This window comes from Numenius arquata, chromosome 2 (genome assembly GCF_964106895.1).
Source record: "Numenius arquata chromosome 2, bNumArq3.hap1.1, whole genome shotgun sequence".
NCBI lineage: Eukaryota > Metazoa > Chordata > Aves > Charadriiformes > Scolopacidae > Numenius > Numenius arquata.
Genome location: NC_133577.1, coordinates 65,966,333 through 65,985,243, shown reverse-complemented (window position 1 = coordinate 65,985,243; position 18,911 = coordinate 65,966,333). Strand labels below are relative to the sequence as shown.

Below are 18,911 nucleotides of genomic sequence, written 5' to 3'. Positions count from 1 at the left end.
CTAAATGATAAGACAGAAGTATCAATCCTAATACAGTCGCAAACAATTTTCACAGGTGTCTTGCCAAGATAATCTCTCAACAAGAACAACACTCACTGGGAGATACTCTCAGGGACCGAAGAGGAAACTGTTATCAACAGGTTTCAAATTTTCTTTGCTGTTTCTCCCTGCATTGTTCAAAGGACTTTTAATTTAATATAAGCATTTAATATATTACTGAATATCTGTAAGATAATCTAAATGAAGAAACTGTGCGTTACTTTATCATAATAAAAATTTATACAGAAGATAATTTTTAGCTAACATGAACTTCATGACTAACACTTGCTCCAGATTATGGTTTTGTTTTTTTTTTCCATCAGTCACTGGGCAACTCAGGCTCCGCATATTTCCTTCACGCAGCTCAAAATAACACCAGAAGCGTTGGGATTGTTTTTTGGGGGTCTGTTGCTTTCATCAAGATGTCACAAAAACATATGCTTTTCAGCTAATTAAGTTCACACAGCTGTGTTAAATACTTGATGTCAATCCCATCTTAGTTACACCAGCCTCGTTAAGTATGCAACTTCCTAGCTACGCAATAATATACTTAAGAAGATTGCTCAGGTTTCTTAAGAAACAATTTTTAAAAAAGATGCAGTTCTACTAAGAGACATTCAATTTTCTCCTTTAAAAAAAAAAGTCCACACACTCACCCCTACGGAATACGTCTGCGTAAAACACGAAATTAGTTGCTTTTATTACAAGTATATAAAAGGGAGGGAAGGTACCTTAGCAGACATTTCCAGGTTCTCTTCCCAAAACTAAAAATGCATTAAAACGGGGATCATAAGAGGAAGCTATTCTGCGATACTCACTAGTTACCTACCACTAGTAATACCTTCTTCTCTTCAAATTTATATTAACATAAGCACTGCTTTTTCTGTTAGCCCAAGAGATGATTTGTCAAATACAAAAACTGCATTGAAAGTGATATTCACAAGCAGATTACACAATAACCACAAATAAGCCTCCTAAGCCATGTAACAAAACAGAGTAAGGCTATGATGATCTATAAACTATATGTATTGGAGGGGAGGGAGAGGGGATAAAAAGATGTATTGTGATTAGTTAGCATTTCACAAAAAGATAAATGAATGAGGGAGAAGTATAAACAAAACTGCACCACAGTATTTTTCAGACAAAAGTTATACAAAGCTAATGTTTAACCTGTGTACTTCAAAGACTACTTTCCTTGAAGGACTCTCATGCAAGTATTAAAAAAGCATGGAACCAAATAGTACTAAGTCACAGAATTTCACAAGACTACAGTTACAGCAATATGGTTCCAAAATAGCAGTTCTGCTGCTACAGTATTTTCATTTTCTCTTATAAATAGGAGTAAATGGAAAGAGTAAACAAATATAGTTTCCTGTGAAGAAACAGAGACTAGGCAAAATATTCTTAAATTAAAGCACTCTTTACACAAAGCAGTCACAACACTTATACAGCCAGGGAACACCATATAATTAGAAGCAGTACTACAACTGAAACAAATTTGTCACAGGAATTCTAACTTAGCTGCAATGGCACAGCTAAGTGCCATTTAAATATCCAACTTCTCTCACGTTTTTTTCCCCCAAGGAAACACTTCACATATAAAAATATGATTATTAGAGACTTTAGGTTGCCTTGGCCTTCTACTTCTATGGTTGAAATTTAAAATAAGCTCTTGTAAGCTAAGGAAAAAAAAAACCACAAACAGCTGAATTATTAGTGAAGAGTCTCATTCTTAAGCCATTAGAAGCATGCATCTTCATTCATGGCTGCATACACATGCTAAATTATGATACTTTAAAAGTAAAAAGTCATGTGCTGTGAAAGACATTAAGAACAACTATACCCTGCTTTTCCATGGTCAAACATTAGAGCGCTAAATATTTCATTTTTCCCCTTAGGCGTTTCTCTTGCATGGACTTGTATAATGACTACTTTAAACTCAAAAGACACGAAAGCTGGAACTGCTAAAAAACAAACTCTTGAAGTACTGGAGCACCTAAAAATATCTTTTAAGGACAAGAAGCAGTATTATAATTGTTCTCCGAAGGGGAGCTCAAAAAGTGAGCTACTGAAGGCATACAAGAAGTGTGTGGCAAAGCAAGCCCTCAAACCCACGATTAGCAAGTACCTTCATGCTGCAACATCTTTCCTGTCCAAAAGATTAAAACAGAAACCTAGAGCATAGATTATTTTTCAAAATACTGTTCATTTTTACCATAACAGCATCATCTGCTGCAGTGTCCATCCATTCATCTGGGGGAAGGGAAGGGAGGAGGGACACGTTTCAGAAAAAAAAAAAATCTTAGTAAATCAATTAATTTCTAATTATCAGAAATCACAGCAAAGGAATCAAACTTACAAAGTTAACAGAAAGAGTTCCTTTGCGTTGCCTCATCTGCATTCCAAATGCTTCTGATCTGGTTCCCTTGCGTCTTCGAGTCACCTCATCTTGAAGTAAAATAAAGTTAAATGTTATTGACATCACATCAAGACAGATTTAACTTTCAAATACAATACAGATGTCCAGCCTGGTACCCTGTCATTCGTATCAGAAACTACCTGATAGGCCAAAGAAAGCAAAAATGCCTTGTTGTACCTGGCCAATTTAAAATAGAGTAGAAAAAACATATTTTACTTATCCTCACAGGTGATCCCAATTGCCTCACGAAACAGAGTGAATTACACTCATAATTTTTCACTTAGCTGGTAGATCAGTTTCAGTATTGTCAAATCCTGTTTTCCCTTCCAGTCATGCAACAGCTGCTTAATTGTTATTGGTACTATATAATACATAAAGAGCTGAAACTATGCCAAGTTACATGAAGCACCCTGTAAATCTCTCATGAATGAAATCCTAGAATACTTAGCTTTCTTTTTCCAGTTATAATGATTTGCTTACTTCTTAATGTTGTCTCTAGAGACATGCAGAAAGATTTAACAGCCTTGTTACTTTACAAAGCAATGAGCCCAAGATTTAATTACCCTCTTTATCCTTTGTTCCCAATGCCAGTCCCATCATCTTGGGTCCAGCTCCAAAGATCTGCAGCTTCTTCAGTTCAGTATTTCTACTCATTTCTCCTCCCTCTGCCTAAAAATAAAAACAAGACCACATCAGCACAAATCATCAATATTTCCCCATCAGGTCTCTTCATAATTTGTTTGAATTCCACTGTCTCACAGCATCAGCTCATTCAAAAGAGAGGAAATGAGAGGCACAAAAAGACATGATTTTCTGTTCCTAAAGCAAATAAACAAACGCAAGTGGAATAAAAGACAGAGTTGTTGTCCCATCTTTCCAAATTATTTCCCATTTAGGGTTACAGATAAACTACAGGAAGTCACACAGCAAATAAGAGAACTACTTTTGACATTTAGCAAAAAAATAACAAGAATGCCCCAGTAGCATTTTCCAAAACCACCACAATTCACTCAAGCACTTGGATGTTAACACATACACTGTTTCAACGGGATTTTTTTTTCATTTGCTTCCTTGAGTAGACACATACACATGACACTAATGAGTTCCAACCTACTTCCTTAAGCTTGGCTGCTCCTGAATTTATTTGTGATGAAATGTTATGAGTACAACTCTTGAAATCACAGCTACTCATGGTGCCCTTGCAACCTCAAAATCAGAGATGAAAAGGCCCACTAGGAGACAATTCCATGCCCCAGCCTGTGTTGTTTCCTGAAGTGTTCTGTTCAACTGAACTTCCTGTTGCCCATTACTCACCTACATCATTTTCCCACATCATTGCCACTAACCCAACAGCAAAAAGAACCTACGTATTCTGTTTCTATCTGCAACGCAATCACCTCGGTATTTTTCTTTATGGTGCCTCCTTATACTTTGAAAACCCTTTCTAAGCTGATACAGAAGGCCACTAAATTCCCATCATTTGCAATCTTCCTCTTGAAATTTACTCATCTTAAAAGATCTCAGTAAATCTAATTCCAGCAAGGTTATCTCCAAGTAACTTACTGATGATACTTCCCCCGTTATTTTCCACAGATACAGCCTGATATCATGCATGAAATCAGCTCCCTTGGGCTGACATGCATCGAGTTTTTAATCAATAAACAAAAAACCAAGTTCAAACACACTTGCAATAAATCTAATAGAAAGACTGAATAAATGGAAATTATCTTCTAATTCAGTTGTTTTTCTTGCTTCTGGAACACATTAAAAGAGATATTGTTTCCTAGGCATTATTACTCTAAGGAATTTTTAGTGATATTTAGAGCCTCTGTTCCCAATGAACTGTGTATGTGCTGTGCCAACCAGCACATTTCCAAGCTGATTATTGCTGATATTCTAATTTTAAACATTGATGTATTCTATGTTGCTATAAAATTATTTTCACTTTAGGTATATGTTAACAGCTTTCTAAGCCCACTCTGAAACTGCACACACTAACTCCTAAATCTTTTCTCAGAAGTTCCTCACTTTTTGGCAAACAAGACATAAGGAAACACTGATTTTTTTGCTGTACAGGAAAGCCTACCACCTGGAGACTTCATAGTCCCCCAGTTCCCATTTGAAATTCATTAACATCTCATCTATTCTCTCAACTAATAGAACCTGACAGAATCAACCTATACTACATTTCTCAGCACAGTACAATTTTTCCGTTATTTCAGTAACATTTATGAACAATCTCCACGATTTCTCTCTCCTACTATTGTGACCTAAGATAATTTTCTCAATGACACTTGAAAAATAATTTTACTACATTTACTAGAAGTAAATCATTAACATGCAGCAGCCTCTCTTCAGTTTTATAGCTTTGTTTAGAAATGCATTGCCTAAATGTATTTTCGTAACTCCATTACCCAGATTTACTTGGATTCCACTAAACATCAGTAGATGCAATTCATTCACGCCTAGATGGAAAAAGCTATACAGTTTCCAAAAATAACAGGTTGCATATTGAAATTGGAAATGTTTTTTTTAAAAATGAGATTCCTATATAATCTTAAGAACACTACCAGGATATTGATAGATCAAGTTGTGAATGCCAAAAGCATTCAGATGCCTCACTGAATTTCAGATGGTACAAAACCACCAAACTCAAAACTGTGAGCGCATGGAAGCGGCAACCTTGCATTCCTTGTCATTTTCTCATCGCTAACAGCGCAAAACCCCATCAAACTTTTGCATTATTTTTTTTTTTCCTTGTAACAAAAAGCTAAATGAACTTGATTAAACTGCAGTTCTATTCTCAGCTCCTCTTCTTCCTGAAGGATGCAAATCTTTGATTCATTTACCTTCTCAACTGAATGTACAATCCAAAGGCTTTTCTTGTATATGGGTGAATCCTAATAACGTGATCCAGTTACACTGGATTCACACCCTATCTTTTCTCTGTTGTCCTACCCTCATCAGCTTTGAAACATTTGCATCCCCATCCCTCCACAACCAATATACAAGATCAGAACAGTTACAACCGATAATCAAAGTATTTACGCGTTTGGGGCATTTGTCAGCTTCTCCCAGAGTTCTTTTATTTCACACAATTCTCATGGAAAGAAATGTTTCAAATGAAAAAAATGGAAGCTTATTTCATAAACTCTGTTATTCTGAAACCACTCAAATTCGTAGAAGAAACCTGAAATCAGATATATTAGTTAGAATTAATTTCTTTAAAAAAAAAAAAGATCTCTGGACATTAAGTTATTATCCTTTGAAAAGACAGTGCTTCATTATCTTTTTGTGCCAGTACTGCATTTCTCTACCAGAAATCATCATGGTGTAACCTCATTAGACAAATCCCTTGCCAGTTAAAAATATAACCTAACAGATCATCTACGAAGATACACTACTCTTCTAAGAAAGAAGCAGTCTCCTAAATTTAACCTTTCCTTAAGGACATTCTCCTTTCCTAATCTGAACTCCTACTTTTTGTTGTCCTTTTCTTTACAAGCCTTTAGGAATTCAGTTGCTCTTCTCCTGTTTTGTGACAGCTTTCTTCAAAGAAAAGGGAAAGAGAATGAAGCATTAAGTTTATTTTTGAGCAGAATCTCTCGTCACCAAATTATCCTCTTCCTATTCAGAGGTATTGTATTCAACTGACATTTGACTGTAGTCAAACGGATACTGTAGTATCCAAAGATTCCCAACCCATCTTTCACAAAGGAGAATTCTCATTCCCTATTTTCTTTCATTTTTCACTTTCTCTAAAAATTCACAAAATTGCTATTTTAAGTCTGCCACTCCCTTCTGCTGCTGAGAATTTTTGTTTATTTCAGTAATTTCTGCTTACTATCTTCATGCTTTCTTATTTATCACCCATTCTTAGGTAAGTTATCTGCAAGACAATGATGCAGAGCATTTTTGGAAAGTACTTTTAGCACTTGGAAGAAATCTACTGCGATGCAGAGGTCAGTATAGTTATCCACACTCACTACCCAGGCATTGGACTATTCAGCACACTACACAAGTAACTCAGATGTTTCAGCTAGAGCAGAATGACATTTATTTAGCAGGTGTTTACATTACTTGCGTATTACCTGTTCTCTGAAGACTATCTAGACAATCTCTGGTACAATTCCAGGTAAGCACTTCAAACAATAAACAAGAGTCCTGCCTACAATAAAGGAGGTGCACTGAAATCTACAACAATTTCTCAGCATTCCCCAGATATTTACACTTCTACCATTTGGGGCTACTGAGGACAAATCTGTTTCTAAATACAGTCCCAGAGTTGATTTAAGAGAGTTATACACAGCTTCCAATGCAGTCAAAAAATACTTCTGCTGGCTATGTTGTAGGTTGAGGTTTTCCTGCATTAAAGAAATAATTTCAGCCATTTTAATAACTGTCATGCTTAAAAGACAGCATAGCTGCAGGCCTAATAAAAGGCATTTTAATATATATATATATTTAGTATTTGCAGATGATCCAAGTAAAATGGCCTCTCTCATTTCTGAAATAAAGCAGCTATGTTGTGCCAGGATCACCAGAGAATCATTTTTTCCAACAAGGAGAAATGAAAAGTATCATTATTCTAGTGAAACGAGCAGGAGAGGAGATCCACATGATCTTAATAATGTGACACTTTTATCCCACGTATGAGAAAAAAGGCCATACTGGCATTATCCCACAAGATTTGTTCAAAACCAAAGCAGAATTCCACATAACAAATGCTGCAGGAACTGACACGGTCATCCTCAGTTTTTCTTGATAGCTCACTACCAATATGCGATTCAAGTGATGTGGTAAGATCACAGCCTGAGACTGCTTTGTGTGACACATTGTTACACGGCTACGAGAAATAATATCAAGTCAGTTTCAGTAAGTTAAGAAAACAGGCTAAAAAAAAAGGCAATTTAGTCAAAATCATGACATCAGAGAAAAAGATGAAAGTTTATAAAGGATATTCAAATATCTCAGTGACTAGAAAGATGGATTTGAAAAAAGCAGTTTAAGAGCATTTGAAAAAATTTTGTGGTGCTTAAAATGTCTAGAATTGCATCAAGCAAGTAGTAAGGTTGCTGCATATAAAAACCAGCTTTTGCTCGTGTTCTGCTGACTGGCCAGCAGGGAGCTGTGAGGAGCCTTAGTATGCTGCCTGCGACACGTATCTTTTGAGGAAGGCGAAGGCCTGCTTTAAACAGTGCTATAGAAGCAATGGAGCCATCAAGCCTCCAAGATTACTTCCAGTAGTATGGCATTTAAATGAGTGGTGATTCAGTTTGAATTGAGATTTAGTGGGGGTACTCCCAGGATTGAATATCACCTAGTAGAATATCAGATGTTCCTATAACACCAGAAGAAAATAAACTGCTTTTCAGTAGCAAAACTGTGGAAATCCTATACAGTTCCAGCCATCACTGAGCATCTGCCCTTGTATCCGTTTCGTTTCTTCACAATAATAGTCTGTCCAACTTGAGATAATGAGTCCCAAGTGCAGTTTCCACAACTAATAAAGACTTATCAACACATATTTGCATTCATGTAACTAAATGGCATATTTTAAAAAAGTTTTAGAACACTTTTCGAACTTTGCACAAGCAGAAACTTTAACATCATTTCACAAATGGCTTTTTACCCATTTAGTTTTCACAGATATATTCACTACCAAGATACATAGGCCACCCATCAACAAACAAAAAGGTTTTGAAAGTTTTTAGATAAACAGAGCATCTACCATAAGCAAATGAGGCCCCAGAGAGACATCCTTCTCTGGATTTTATTTAAATGAAGACTGCTTCCTGGTGGTGCTTTTCAGCAAGCTCCTACAGCCAAAGGCTGCTGCACTGATGCAAAGACTAACTGCTCCCTGGCCACAAGAGCCAATTAACAGGGGTACCTGGGACTTGACACGCCTGGTTCTCTTCAGCACAACGTTCATTCTTGAAGCCTGCTTTGGGGAAGCCTGGGCATCTGAGCTGAGGTCCTCAGCCTCCACTTTTTCTTTGAGGTCCAAGTTTGGCTTTTGGATGCCCTACAGGATCAGAGCACAAGACACCAGGTCGATTGATCAGGCAGTGCTGATCATTCCATGGTCTGTGAATCATTCTGTTTGCTAAGGAACAGGACGAGTGAAATAACGCAGCATTAAACACGCCATTTGGACAAGAGACCAATTAATCCACACGCCCTTCAAATAATTAAGGAAATTGAATCTGAACTACCAGCTTACAAGAGAGAAAGACATCTTTCCACTTAATAATATCATCTTTTGTCCTGTTTTCCTTCCCAATATGCTTGGCCTCAGTCCTGTAAAGAAATGGCTATCAGAAAATAACTGCACAAGGTAACGTTACAACTTCTAGTGCTCTTCTGTCACAGGAAACTATGAGGGTGGTTCTAGGTTTGTTTATATAGCTGAAGCTTCTAAAAACATAGACCCTATGTCCTAGTTTCATAGGCAATAGCAAGTAGTCTTCTATGTGCAGTTTGGGTCCCCTCTTCATATCCTGAAAGAGAAGTATCTCACCATAAGGCTGACCCCAGACTGGAAGAGCTCATAGGGGTATAAGATCCGTTCATAATGAGACTTGAGTAACGACCCTGTGCCTTTTCCTGGCAGGTAGCCAAGCCGACTTGCCACTTTAGACCATTTCTTCTCTTTAGTGACTACTTCAAAGCCTCCTTTGCTGGCAACAATCTGAAAAGCATAAATAAAACAGTTAAGGATTTTGAGCTGCTCTCACCACCTTGCATAAACTAAAAATCAATTAAACCAACCAAATGTTAGAAGATTCTATTAAATAATGACAGAATCCTGAATTTAGTTTTTGTTTCCTGAAAGACTAGTACTTTAATAACTAAGCACTTATTTATCCTCATGACTTAATACATTAAACATGACAGTTTTCCTAGTAAATGTAAATTGTGTACTGTCCAAGACAGAAGGAGTCCAACAGTCAAGATTTATGACATGTTGGAAAGAATACAAACCTCACCATCACAACAAACTGAAAAGTTAACTCTCACCAGACCTGTACTCTGATGCAAAACACAAGCCTGGCCAGGAGAGATGCTCATTCTAACAGACCCCAGGTAGACGGGAGCACTGGGGCTCACAACTCCAGTGTTACAGAAACTCTAACCAAACCTTAAGTGGAAGAGAGACTACTCTAAAAAGAGGAGAAACTGAATTTACCTAACTCAGCCCAATTTTTACATTGGGCTTCAATTGGTTTGAGCCTAGTAATTCACATACAGAACTATCGCTGCTTACCAGTAACTAATACGTACATAGAATGAAAAATGATAGACCATTCGCCTCCAAGCAATGATCCTAACAGTACATGAGTTCCTTCCTCAGAAACACTGGCCACGTTTCCATTGCCTCCATTCCCTTTATGGTTTCACTGCCAAGTAGCTTAAAACCCAAATGGTCCGTAATTTCATTTATATTATTGTAAGACCAATAGCATTTTTACAACAGTGTAGTTTTGCATTACATTTCTTTACACGAGGACTAAATTTCATGCTTAATGCTTCAGACTGTTAGCAAACTCAATGCAGAAACATTTTGTAAATATAGTGAAATTTATAGTCTACAATTGAGGCTAAGGTAAATTCAAATGTCTGACTATGACAGTGACAAATAAATTATTTAATTCTGGTTCCTCCTATAATCAGAGCTAGCTGCACTTAAAGAAAACAGCAATATTGTTGTTATTTTTCTCATATTTATAGCAAAGTACTAGAAAAGCTTTTTTAAAAGAAACTATTCCTAAATTTCAACTTGTCTTCAAAGAGTCCATGAAAATTTGATTTCTAAAATTATCTATACACAAACAATGGCTAGAACAGCCACTAAGTAACTAAATAAGCTTACACCTGAGCATCTGCAGTCAACTAAAATGTTCCAGCTCATAACAGTGACAGATATTTCCCAGTATCACTATGATATTCTGCATATCCCAGCAAACCACCATAGATGTGAAAATAATAAAAAATCCAAACACTGAAAGACATTTTATCAGCTCTTCTCTGCCTTTCAGCAGCAATTCAGACCGTCAAAAAGAGTCATATCATAGAATACCAGGTTGGAAGGGACCTCAAGGATCATTTGGATGATCATTTGCCTTTCTTGGCAAAAGCACAGTCTAGACAAGATGGCCCAGCACCCTGACCAGCTGAATCTTAAAAGTGTCCAATATTGGGGAATCCACCACTTCCCTGGAGAGATTATTCCAATGGCTGATTGTTCTCATGGTGAAAAATTTTCCTTTGGGGTCCAATCAGAATTTCCCCTGGAACAATTTGTACCCATTACCCCTTGCCTTTTCCATGTGACTCCTTGTAAAAATCGAGTCTCCATCTTCTTTGTTGCCACCCTTTAAATACCAGAACACAGTGATAAGATTTCCCCTAAGCCTTCTTTTCTCCAGGCTGAACAAACCCATTTCTCTCAGCCTTTCCTCATATGGCAGGCTTCCCAGTCCTCTGATCATCTTGGTGGCCCTTCTCTGGACCCTCTCCACCCTGTCCACATGTTTTTGTATCATGGAGACCAAAACTGAACAGTGTTCCAGGTATGGCCTGAAAAGCACCGAGTAGAATGGGATAATGACTTCTTTATCTCTGCTGCTGCTGCCCTTGGAGATGCAGCCCACCATCCTGTTGGCTTGCTCTGCTGCAGCAGCACACTGTTCACTCACATTGAGCTGCTTGTCCACCGGGACCCCCAGGTCCCCTTCTACAGAGCTGCTCCCCAGATGGCTAGATCTCAGGCTGTGCTGCACTCCTGGGTTCTGTTTTCCCAGGTGCAAGACCTTACACTTGTCCTTGCTGAACTTCATAACAAGAAGAAATGTACCTATTTATATTAACAATCCATCCTTAGCAGGTAGGTTTACAACAGTAAATAGATTTTGCCAGTGCAAAACCAAAGGCCTATAAAGATTTAATTTGTGTGCAAACTTTGCAAAGCACACCAAACGTAACTATAGGAGTATAAATTTCAAGCCAGCCCTAAGACTAGCCTGTCTTTGAAATTAAAAGAATTATTCCAGAAGTTGACATTATAAATTCTCAAAGATGCATGTTTATGTCATGTGGAGAACTTCTATTGGGAGAGAAGAGGAAGCAATTACAAAACCAATTTATTACAGAATTGCTAGGTCAGGAGCTGAACTGAATGCAAGTATAGCACTGCCTTCTCAGAAACCACCTCAAACTCCTGCAGCTCTTCCATATGTAAAAAAGGAGAACTAAAAAGCAAGCGGCCAGGTGACATCAGGATGTTCAAGTTCTTTACCAGGTAACGAATACATGCTGTATAGAATTCAACCAAAGGCAACTGATTTAACTGTCCTTGACATGTCTGCCATAACCATTCAATTCATAAATACTCTTTCACTATATTTTTTTCCACTCTCATTTAATCTCAGTACTAATGAGATTAATGCTTTAAAACGAGCCCTCTCTGTTGCTGGCCTCTTGAGCTTGAATGAAAAAAGTTCCCAGTCAGACCAAGGCCTACAATTGCCTACTCACCTTGCTCAGACCATAGAGATCCAGTATTTTTCTCTCCACCACAGGGATTTTTAAATTGGATCCTTGGAGTTCCCAAAATTTTGCTAACTGATCCAAGAAGTCCAGCTTCACTCTTGTCATTGCCTGCAATCAATAAAGACAAACGCATATGTCCCAAAACAAGCGTGACAGTACCTTATAGTCCTGAGAAAAAACATGGCAAATATTTATAGTGTTTACATTTCCAAAGTGAAACTTGGAAAGTGAGGTATTTCTTAGTCACATAAAAAAAAAAAAACCACATTAACAGAAATACTGACAAAAAGAAAGATCTTTAAAAACAGAAAACTGTATATGCTTTTCTCTCTGCATTTAAGATGCTATAAACCAAACTGCTACATAACAATACCCTGGTTTGAACCAAAATGCATACTTAGGAGAAATCAGCATTCCAGGGAGAAACACCAGAGCAATTACTAAAATAGACATTGGGGTAGGGGAGAGAGGAGGAGAGTTACAAACAGTTTTCATATATGCCTTAACCATACAGAAGGACCTCCTCCCTTAAGTATTTTTGGAGTACTCAAATCACTTTCCATAAGGAGACCCATTTACAAGTCAAGCAATACATTGTGGTATATGAACAGAGCAAGGCTTTGAGAAATATTATAGAGAAAAGGAGAAACAAGGACAGAATGGAACTCATACTGCTTTCAAGAAACGTCCCATATATTTTTGAATTGCAAAACTAACCAACTGCAATAAGCCTAGAAAAAAAAAAAAACAGTCCATTTTAAGGCTTAAAATGCATCATCAAGACAATATAAGGTAACCAGGGGCTTCAGAACAGCAGTAAATATTTCAAGAAAAAAAAGTAATTGCCTGTAGAGCTCAGAAGGCCAGACACTGGCTGCTCTTACTACACAACATGGTACTTGGCATTCGTTTAAGACATTTCCAGTTGAATGTGAAAAACTCGTGTGGTTATTTTGGGTAATAAAATAAAACCCAGACTTTTCTCAAAGCCGTGGAGAGTTACTTTATATGAACTCTGCCACTGCCAAGAATAAACACTGATGTGGTCTATGGGTTTCTGAAGTTTCCCCCCATCTAGAAACTTGCCAGATGCAAATCTCAAGTGAGGAGACCTACTGCTTTCAGTGCACACAAAAAATTATGTCAACAGTGAAAAGCTCACCTCCAGTTCATTCAAGCGCTGGATTCGTGGAGTGAAACGAAAACTTTGTACTTCACATGCAAATGGAGGCTGCCAGTCCTAAACAGAGACAGAAAGACATTTTATTCCTTCAAGAAACTTCTCAAAAAAAGCATGAAATAGGAGACTCTAATAATGTCCAAGTAAATAAGTTCCCAACAGTAAATGAGTTTCTCAGTAAAACTGGTGATATCATTTTACAATTTTATGACATTCTTGTGCTTTTAAAATAATGTTCTTTCCATGACATTTTAGTTTGAAGAAAGATATCCTCACAGAATTAAAAACACAAAAGAAAATAAGCTTCAAAGCGTTTCAGTATGCATTACCTCATATTGAGTTTAAATACGAGACATAACCAACAAGATACAAGGTATTTATTTACTTTTTTTTAAAAGTTCCATATATCCTGCACATTGCAAAATTCTCACCATCAACAGTGACAAACAGCAAATAAGTACATAATTATGCACCTAACTTTTTTTATGTTTGTCTACAGTCAATAAAGATAAGACCACCACTCGGGAGTCCAGCTCTTTAACAGAAATCCAGCCTTAAATAATGACTTTCTCAACACAGTCAGCAGTGGGTTGAACCACAACTGCCTCCCAGCCCTATTTCTGAAAACTGTGTTACAACATCAAGAGAAGTATAATTCAGCTTTTCAGTACTTTTTAAGAAAGCTTAAGTTATAGTAGATTGTCTACTTGGCAGTAAATACAACAGAGTAAGGACGTCCCATTCCAGGTGGACAAGCCACACTAAATATTTATTATTTGCACTGCTGCAGCACATAAAAGCCTCAAACACAATCGTAAAATATTTACAGCTCCTAATAATGGAAAAGAATAATAAATCAGTAAGGTTAGTATAAAGTGTCTGATTTAGTCCTTATTGCAGGTTGCAAATCAACCTGACACATGCATCCTGCAAAACCCTGCAATGCAAACAGCTAAGCAATCATGGAGAAATACAAAAGCCTTCAGCGGCCAGGAAAGTTCTAGTTATTCTCAATGAACAGGATCTGGATCAGTTTCTCGTGGCCTCTCAACCTAAGCCATTCTGCTTATTTTAGAAAGGGCAGCCCCTTGGAGGTCAAGTTTTCACTATGTCATTAAACCAACTAAACAGCTAAACAGATTCCAGCAACCCAGACAGGTCAGAAGGAGAGGAAGGATCATGAAATCCAATCAGCAACCCGTATTCAAGTTGTTCTCAGTTACATGCTTTCTTTTCAGGTTTTTTCCTCCCTCTCTTTCTCAGTGTTTTCAACTGTCTTATCTTACAGTTATATTTAAACTTTATTTGTACTTTAATTATTAAATGATCGTGACGTTTCAAATTGCCTGACGTTCTCATCTAAACCATTTACCAGGTCACAGGACAAGTCATCCTAAAATAATGATCAAGTCATCGGAGAGATTAAGCTTCTACCTTTTAAACTGCTACGTATAAACATAATTCCCCGGGTCAAACAGGTTGGCTGCCCTTCTACTAACAGTTCAAAGACTATGTTTATAAACAATGATCCATTAAAAAGAAATACCCTTCCTCTCGCCCCTCCCACGCCCGATTTCACCTACAATGCCTTCGCAGTTTTCACAAGTAGGGTGTTGGTTTTTTTTGAAGTAAAAAGAGCGTGAAGTCCTGGACACCGCCATGCACTACTAGTTTCTCACCTGCTCCAAAAAAACCTCTACAAAACCCAGCTCTGAGGTCCAAGACCATACAGATCGCCTGGTGCCACTAGCACGGACACCGAGACCTAAGGACGGCGACACACGAAATCCCAGACGAGTATTGGGAGTGGGGGAAGGGGCTCCCCCGCTCCTCATCTCCACCGTTCAGCCCTCACAGAGCCCGAGGCACAAGCGAGCCCCTGCTAGCCCCTCCTGGGCCCAGCCCCCCGCCCTGCCCCCAGCCCAGCCGGGCGGTACCTTGGGGGGCCGGATCTTGCAGATGCCGGTTTTCTCGGCCAGGCCGCGGATCCGGCCGATGAAGCCGAGCGGGTCGCTGAACTCCTCCCAGCTGGGCTCGAACACGGGGCACTCAGGAGGGGGGACGAACTCGGCCGCATAGCGCAACCCACCGCCCCCCGACATGGCCGCAGGGGGAGGGCGACGACGCCGACGGGGAGGAATGGGGGAGGAGGGGGAGTGCACCGGCGGGGGAGCCCTCAGGGGCGGCCGGCGGGGCAGGGCCGGCGGCCGAGGCGCATCCTCCGGAGGCGGCTGACCGGTCAGAACGGGAGCTGGTAGAGGTCGAAGGCCTGTGTGGAGCGGCGGGGGCGGCGGCCACTACGGAATGATGTTGTTGTCCCGTCCCCCGAGGCTACCTCCCCCCGCTGCCGAGCCCCTCTCGCTCGCCTTCCAGCTCGCCGGAAGTTACGCGTATTTCTCTGAGCCCTCCCCCCGGAAACGGAGGACGCCGTTGCCTTCCGACCCAAAAAGTAGTCCCTCCGCCACTCTTCCGGTCAGGAGGCTCCTAGCGACGAATGAGCAGCCCGCCACCCCGAGCTCGCCGCTCCGCGGGCGACGCTCCAGCGGAAGAACCGCTAGTCCCTCAGGCCACGCTACATGGGGGAATAGGGAGTCGAGGAGGGGCGGGGCCGCCTCCACTTCCGCCGCGGAGGAATGTGCGACGAAACTCGAGCCATTCGCTTCCGGTGCTGAAAAGGGGCCGTTTCGCCCATTGTCTGAACAGGACGTCAGGAGGGAGGGCTGGAGCCCCGCCCCCTTTCCCACAGACCCCGCCCCCCTCCCTCAGACCCCGCCCCGCGACGGCCGTCGCGGGGCGGGGCCTGAGGGAGGGGGGCGGGGCCTGCCGTTTACCTCAGGGCCAAAATGTCGGTTACTTACAAGGTGGGACTCGCTTAGTAGCTCTTTTTACCCCATTACGGCATAAATATTTTAAAAAGAATGGCATGGTTGTTTTTTGTTTAACCAGAAGCCTGCCTTTGGTGTCCTCACTTTCTTCTCCCAGTTTATTTCGAACGCCCCATTTCGGTACCAGGAAAAGTTAATTTCCTTTCCTTTTTCCCCCTTACCGTAAGGCATTTCAAGACCAGCTTCAGACCGACCTAAGGCTTTTATCCTCATTGCTTCCCTGCTGGACCGAAGAGGTGTCGCCCCTGAGTGGCATATGAGAAAAAAACGGCTCCGACAACGAACGGTTAATTTTGACAAAAGTTATTGCTAAGAGCGAACTGAATTTCACTGAATTTTTAGAGTGGAAGGGACCATAGAGATCATCTAGTCCAACTCCCCTGCTGAAGCAGGATTGAATACTATACTGATACTATAGGACTATACTGTAGGACTGATACTATAAAACGTTGAGTTTACCAGTGGCTATTGGGTTGTTGCAATGTCTTCTTAACATTTTTCCAGGGGTTTCTGACATGGAAGCCTGTTACTTTTATGACTGTAAAAGTATGTAGAGTGGTGCATATTTCTACACACTCCTGCCATTTTTATTTTTCTTTTATTATTTGGTTGTGTCTCTCTTCCGATAAGGTGTACCAGGTTCTCCTAAGGAAATGTATGTGTATGTAACGTATATGTGGATGTGCGTGTTATGTTTTGAAGGACCCACAACAATTTATTGTTGTGGGAAAGTAACAGAAGATCAGCGAGGAGGACTGTAAATATGCTCAAGTGACTTGCATGTGGGGTGCTGGAAAACACATATATCACACTAATTGTTGCTTAGTTCTGTGTGCTCAACAAGTAGAACATCTGCAGTTAGATAAGACAGGCCTGGGATGGACTCAGGGACACCTTATCGAACACACCTGAGATTCCTGCCCTGCTGTTGAAGAGACAAAGCACAGCGGAAAACTCTGCCTGCCAGAATCCTTGAAATACAGGCCCAAACAGCAAGTGTGAGCTCTCTCGCTCTCGCACTCCCTTGCTAACAAGGACTCCCTTGCTAATAAGGACTCTCACTGCACGGTGCCTGCGTCCCCTGCTTGTCTGCCTCTGCCCGGGTGCTGCTTCAGAGGTTCCCCGATCCATGAGGTATTGAGATTAAGTTTGTTCTTTGACCCTAATCCATGGTTTTGTGGTTGTTCCTGCGTCCTGCCTGCATCGGCTCACACCATTGTCATTTAGACCATTATTCTCTGTCGTGGTTTAGGCCAAATTGGCCAAAACCACAATCACAGATGGCCCTTCGCCCCCCTCAAAAGAGAGTAGAGGAAGAGATAAAGAGATTTATGAGTTTAGAAAAAACAAAGTAATGAAGTATTAATATTAAAATATAAAAAAATGAGGTAATAAAATACATAAAATATATATAGAACTGTGTCAAGCTCCCAGGATGACGTCACCAGCAGGCACTGGGGAAGTCCCAGACTGGACTCAGCGACAGATGGGAACCAGATTCCAGCTCTGGAGTCAGGAACACACGGATTGGGATCAAAGCCAGATGAACAGAGTCCTCTTCGGACATCAGCCATCGAAGAAAGAGCACTGACCCTTTGATCCCTCAGCTTTTATACCAAGCATGGGGCAGATGGGATGGAATACCCCTGTTGGTCAGGTTTGGGTCACCTGTCCTGTCCGCTCCTCCCTGCAGGTGGGACCCCTCTATGCTTTTTCCATTTCTGACCCTCCAACGGGGCAAATAATGAAATTGGCCGACCTTGGTTGTTACAGCACTAAGTATAAGCAAGGGCCTCTCTGCATACCATTCCTTGGCATGGAGCACAAACATTGGTCTTATCACTCTGAGAACGAGCAGTTTTCTCCACAATATACCGTTAATTTCAGAGAGTTAGAAGAGGCCTAGCTGAGATGTAAAATTAATTGAACAGAAAGTTGGTTCTCTTTTACCTCAAACCAGGGCATTCTCTCACCCAGTGACCCCTCCTGACCCAGGAAGGTCAATCAGGAAAAAACAAGGAAACTCGAGGGTTGAAATATAAACGTATTTAATAGAATAAGACCAGATATTGGATAGATCTACTATATATAGATACCAGATATAGAACCAGTACTGATCCCAATACCAATATAAAATATATACATATATAATACATGCTCTGCCCATTCTACCAGCAGGAAGCTGTGCACTCCTGGCAGGGGACAGCAAACGTGGGACACTGCGAGCACTACGGCTTAGAATCATAGAATCGTCCAGGTTGGAAGAGACCCTTGGGATCGAGTCCGACCATCTACCCTACACTACAAAGTTTTCCCCTATATTATATCCCCCAACACCACATCTAAATGTCTCTTAAACACATCCAGGGATGGTGACTCAACCACCTCCCTGGGCAGCCTATTCCAATGCCCGACCACTCTTTCTGTGAAAAATTCTTTCCTAATGTTCAGTCTAAACCTCAGGGGGAAGGGCTCAGGGGTCCGGCACGAAGTTCTCTGGACCGCTGCCGTCATAGAAGAAAAAGAATTTCTCAACAAATTTTCTAATTTTTATCGAATGTGACGTTCATGGTATGAAATAATCCTGTTGGACAGCTTGGGTCGAGTGCCCAGGTCTTGCTCCTCCTCATCCCTGCACCTGGAAAACTGGAGACCTTGAAACCCGAGCTGGCTCCAAAACAGTGAAACCTTGAAACCCCCATGCCGTAGCTGGCTATAAAGTGAATATTTTCCCGAATTCAGACACCAGGGCCTTCTAAAAATGCAGTTTTCCCAAGCGTGAGTGGAGACCTTACTGAAAAGTAAAATTACTGAGGGAGGAATTAAGTCCTGT

General features: G+C 40.4%; 1 protein-coding gene across 1 annotated transcript in view; it reads right to left on the bottom strand.

The window, feature by feature from the left end:
- The window catches only part of KDM5A (lysine demethylase 5A), a 49,237-nt gene extending 33,942 nt beyond the window's left edge, over nucleotides 1-15,295 (bottom strand). The window contains exons 1-7 of the mRNA XM_074144532.1: nucleotides 15,131-15,295; nucleotides 13,176-13,253; nucleotides 11,999-12,121; nucleotides 8,982-9,152; nucleotides 8,352-8,486; nucleotides 3,022-3,127; nucleotides 2,399-2,487 (exon numbers count right to left, since the gene is read on the bottom strand). Of these exons, the coding sequence (XP_074000633.1) occupies nucleotides 2,399-2,487; nucleotides 3,022-3,127; nucleotides 8,352-8,486; nucleotides 8,982-9,152; nucleotides 11,999-12,121; nucleotides 13,176-13,253; nucleotides 15,131-15,295 (867 nt within the window). The remainder of the gene's footprint in view (nucleotides 1-2,398; nucleotides 2,488-3,021; nucleotides 3,128-8,351; nucleotides 8,487-8,981; nucleotides 9,153-11,998; nucleotides 12,122-13,175; nucleotides 13,254-15,130) is intronic.
- Between the last annotated feature and the right edge of the window lie 3,616 nt (nucleotides 15,296-18,911).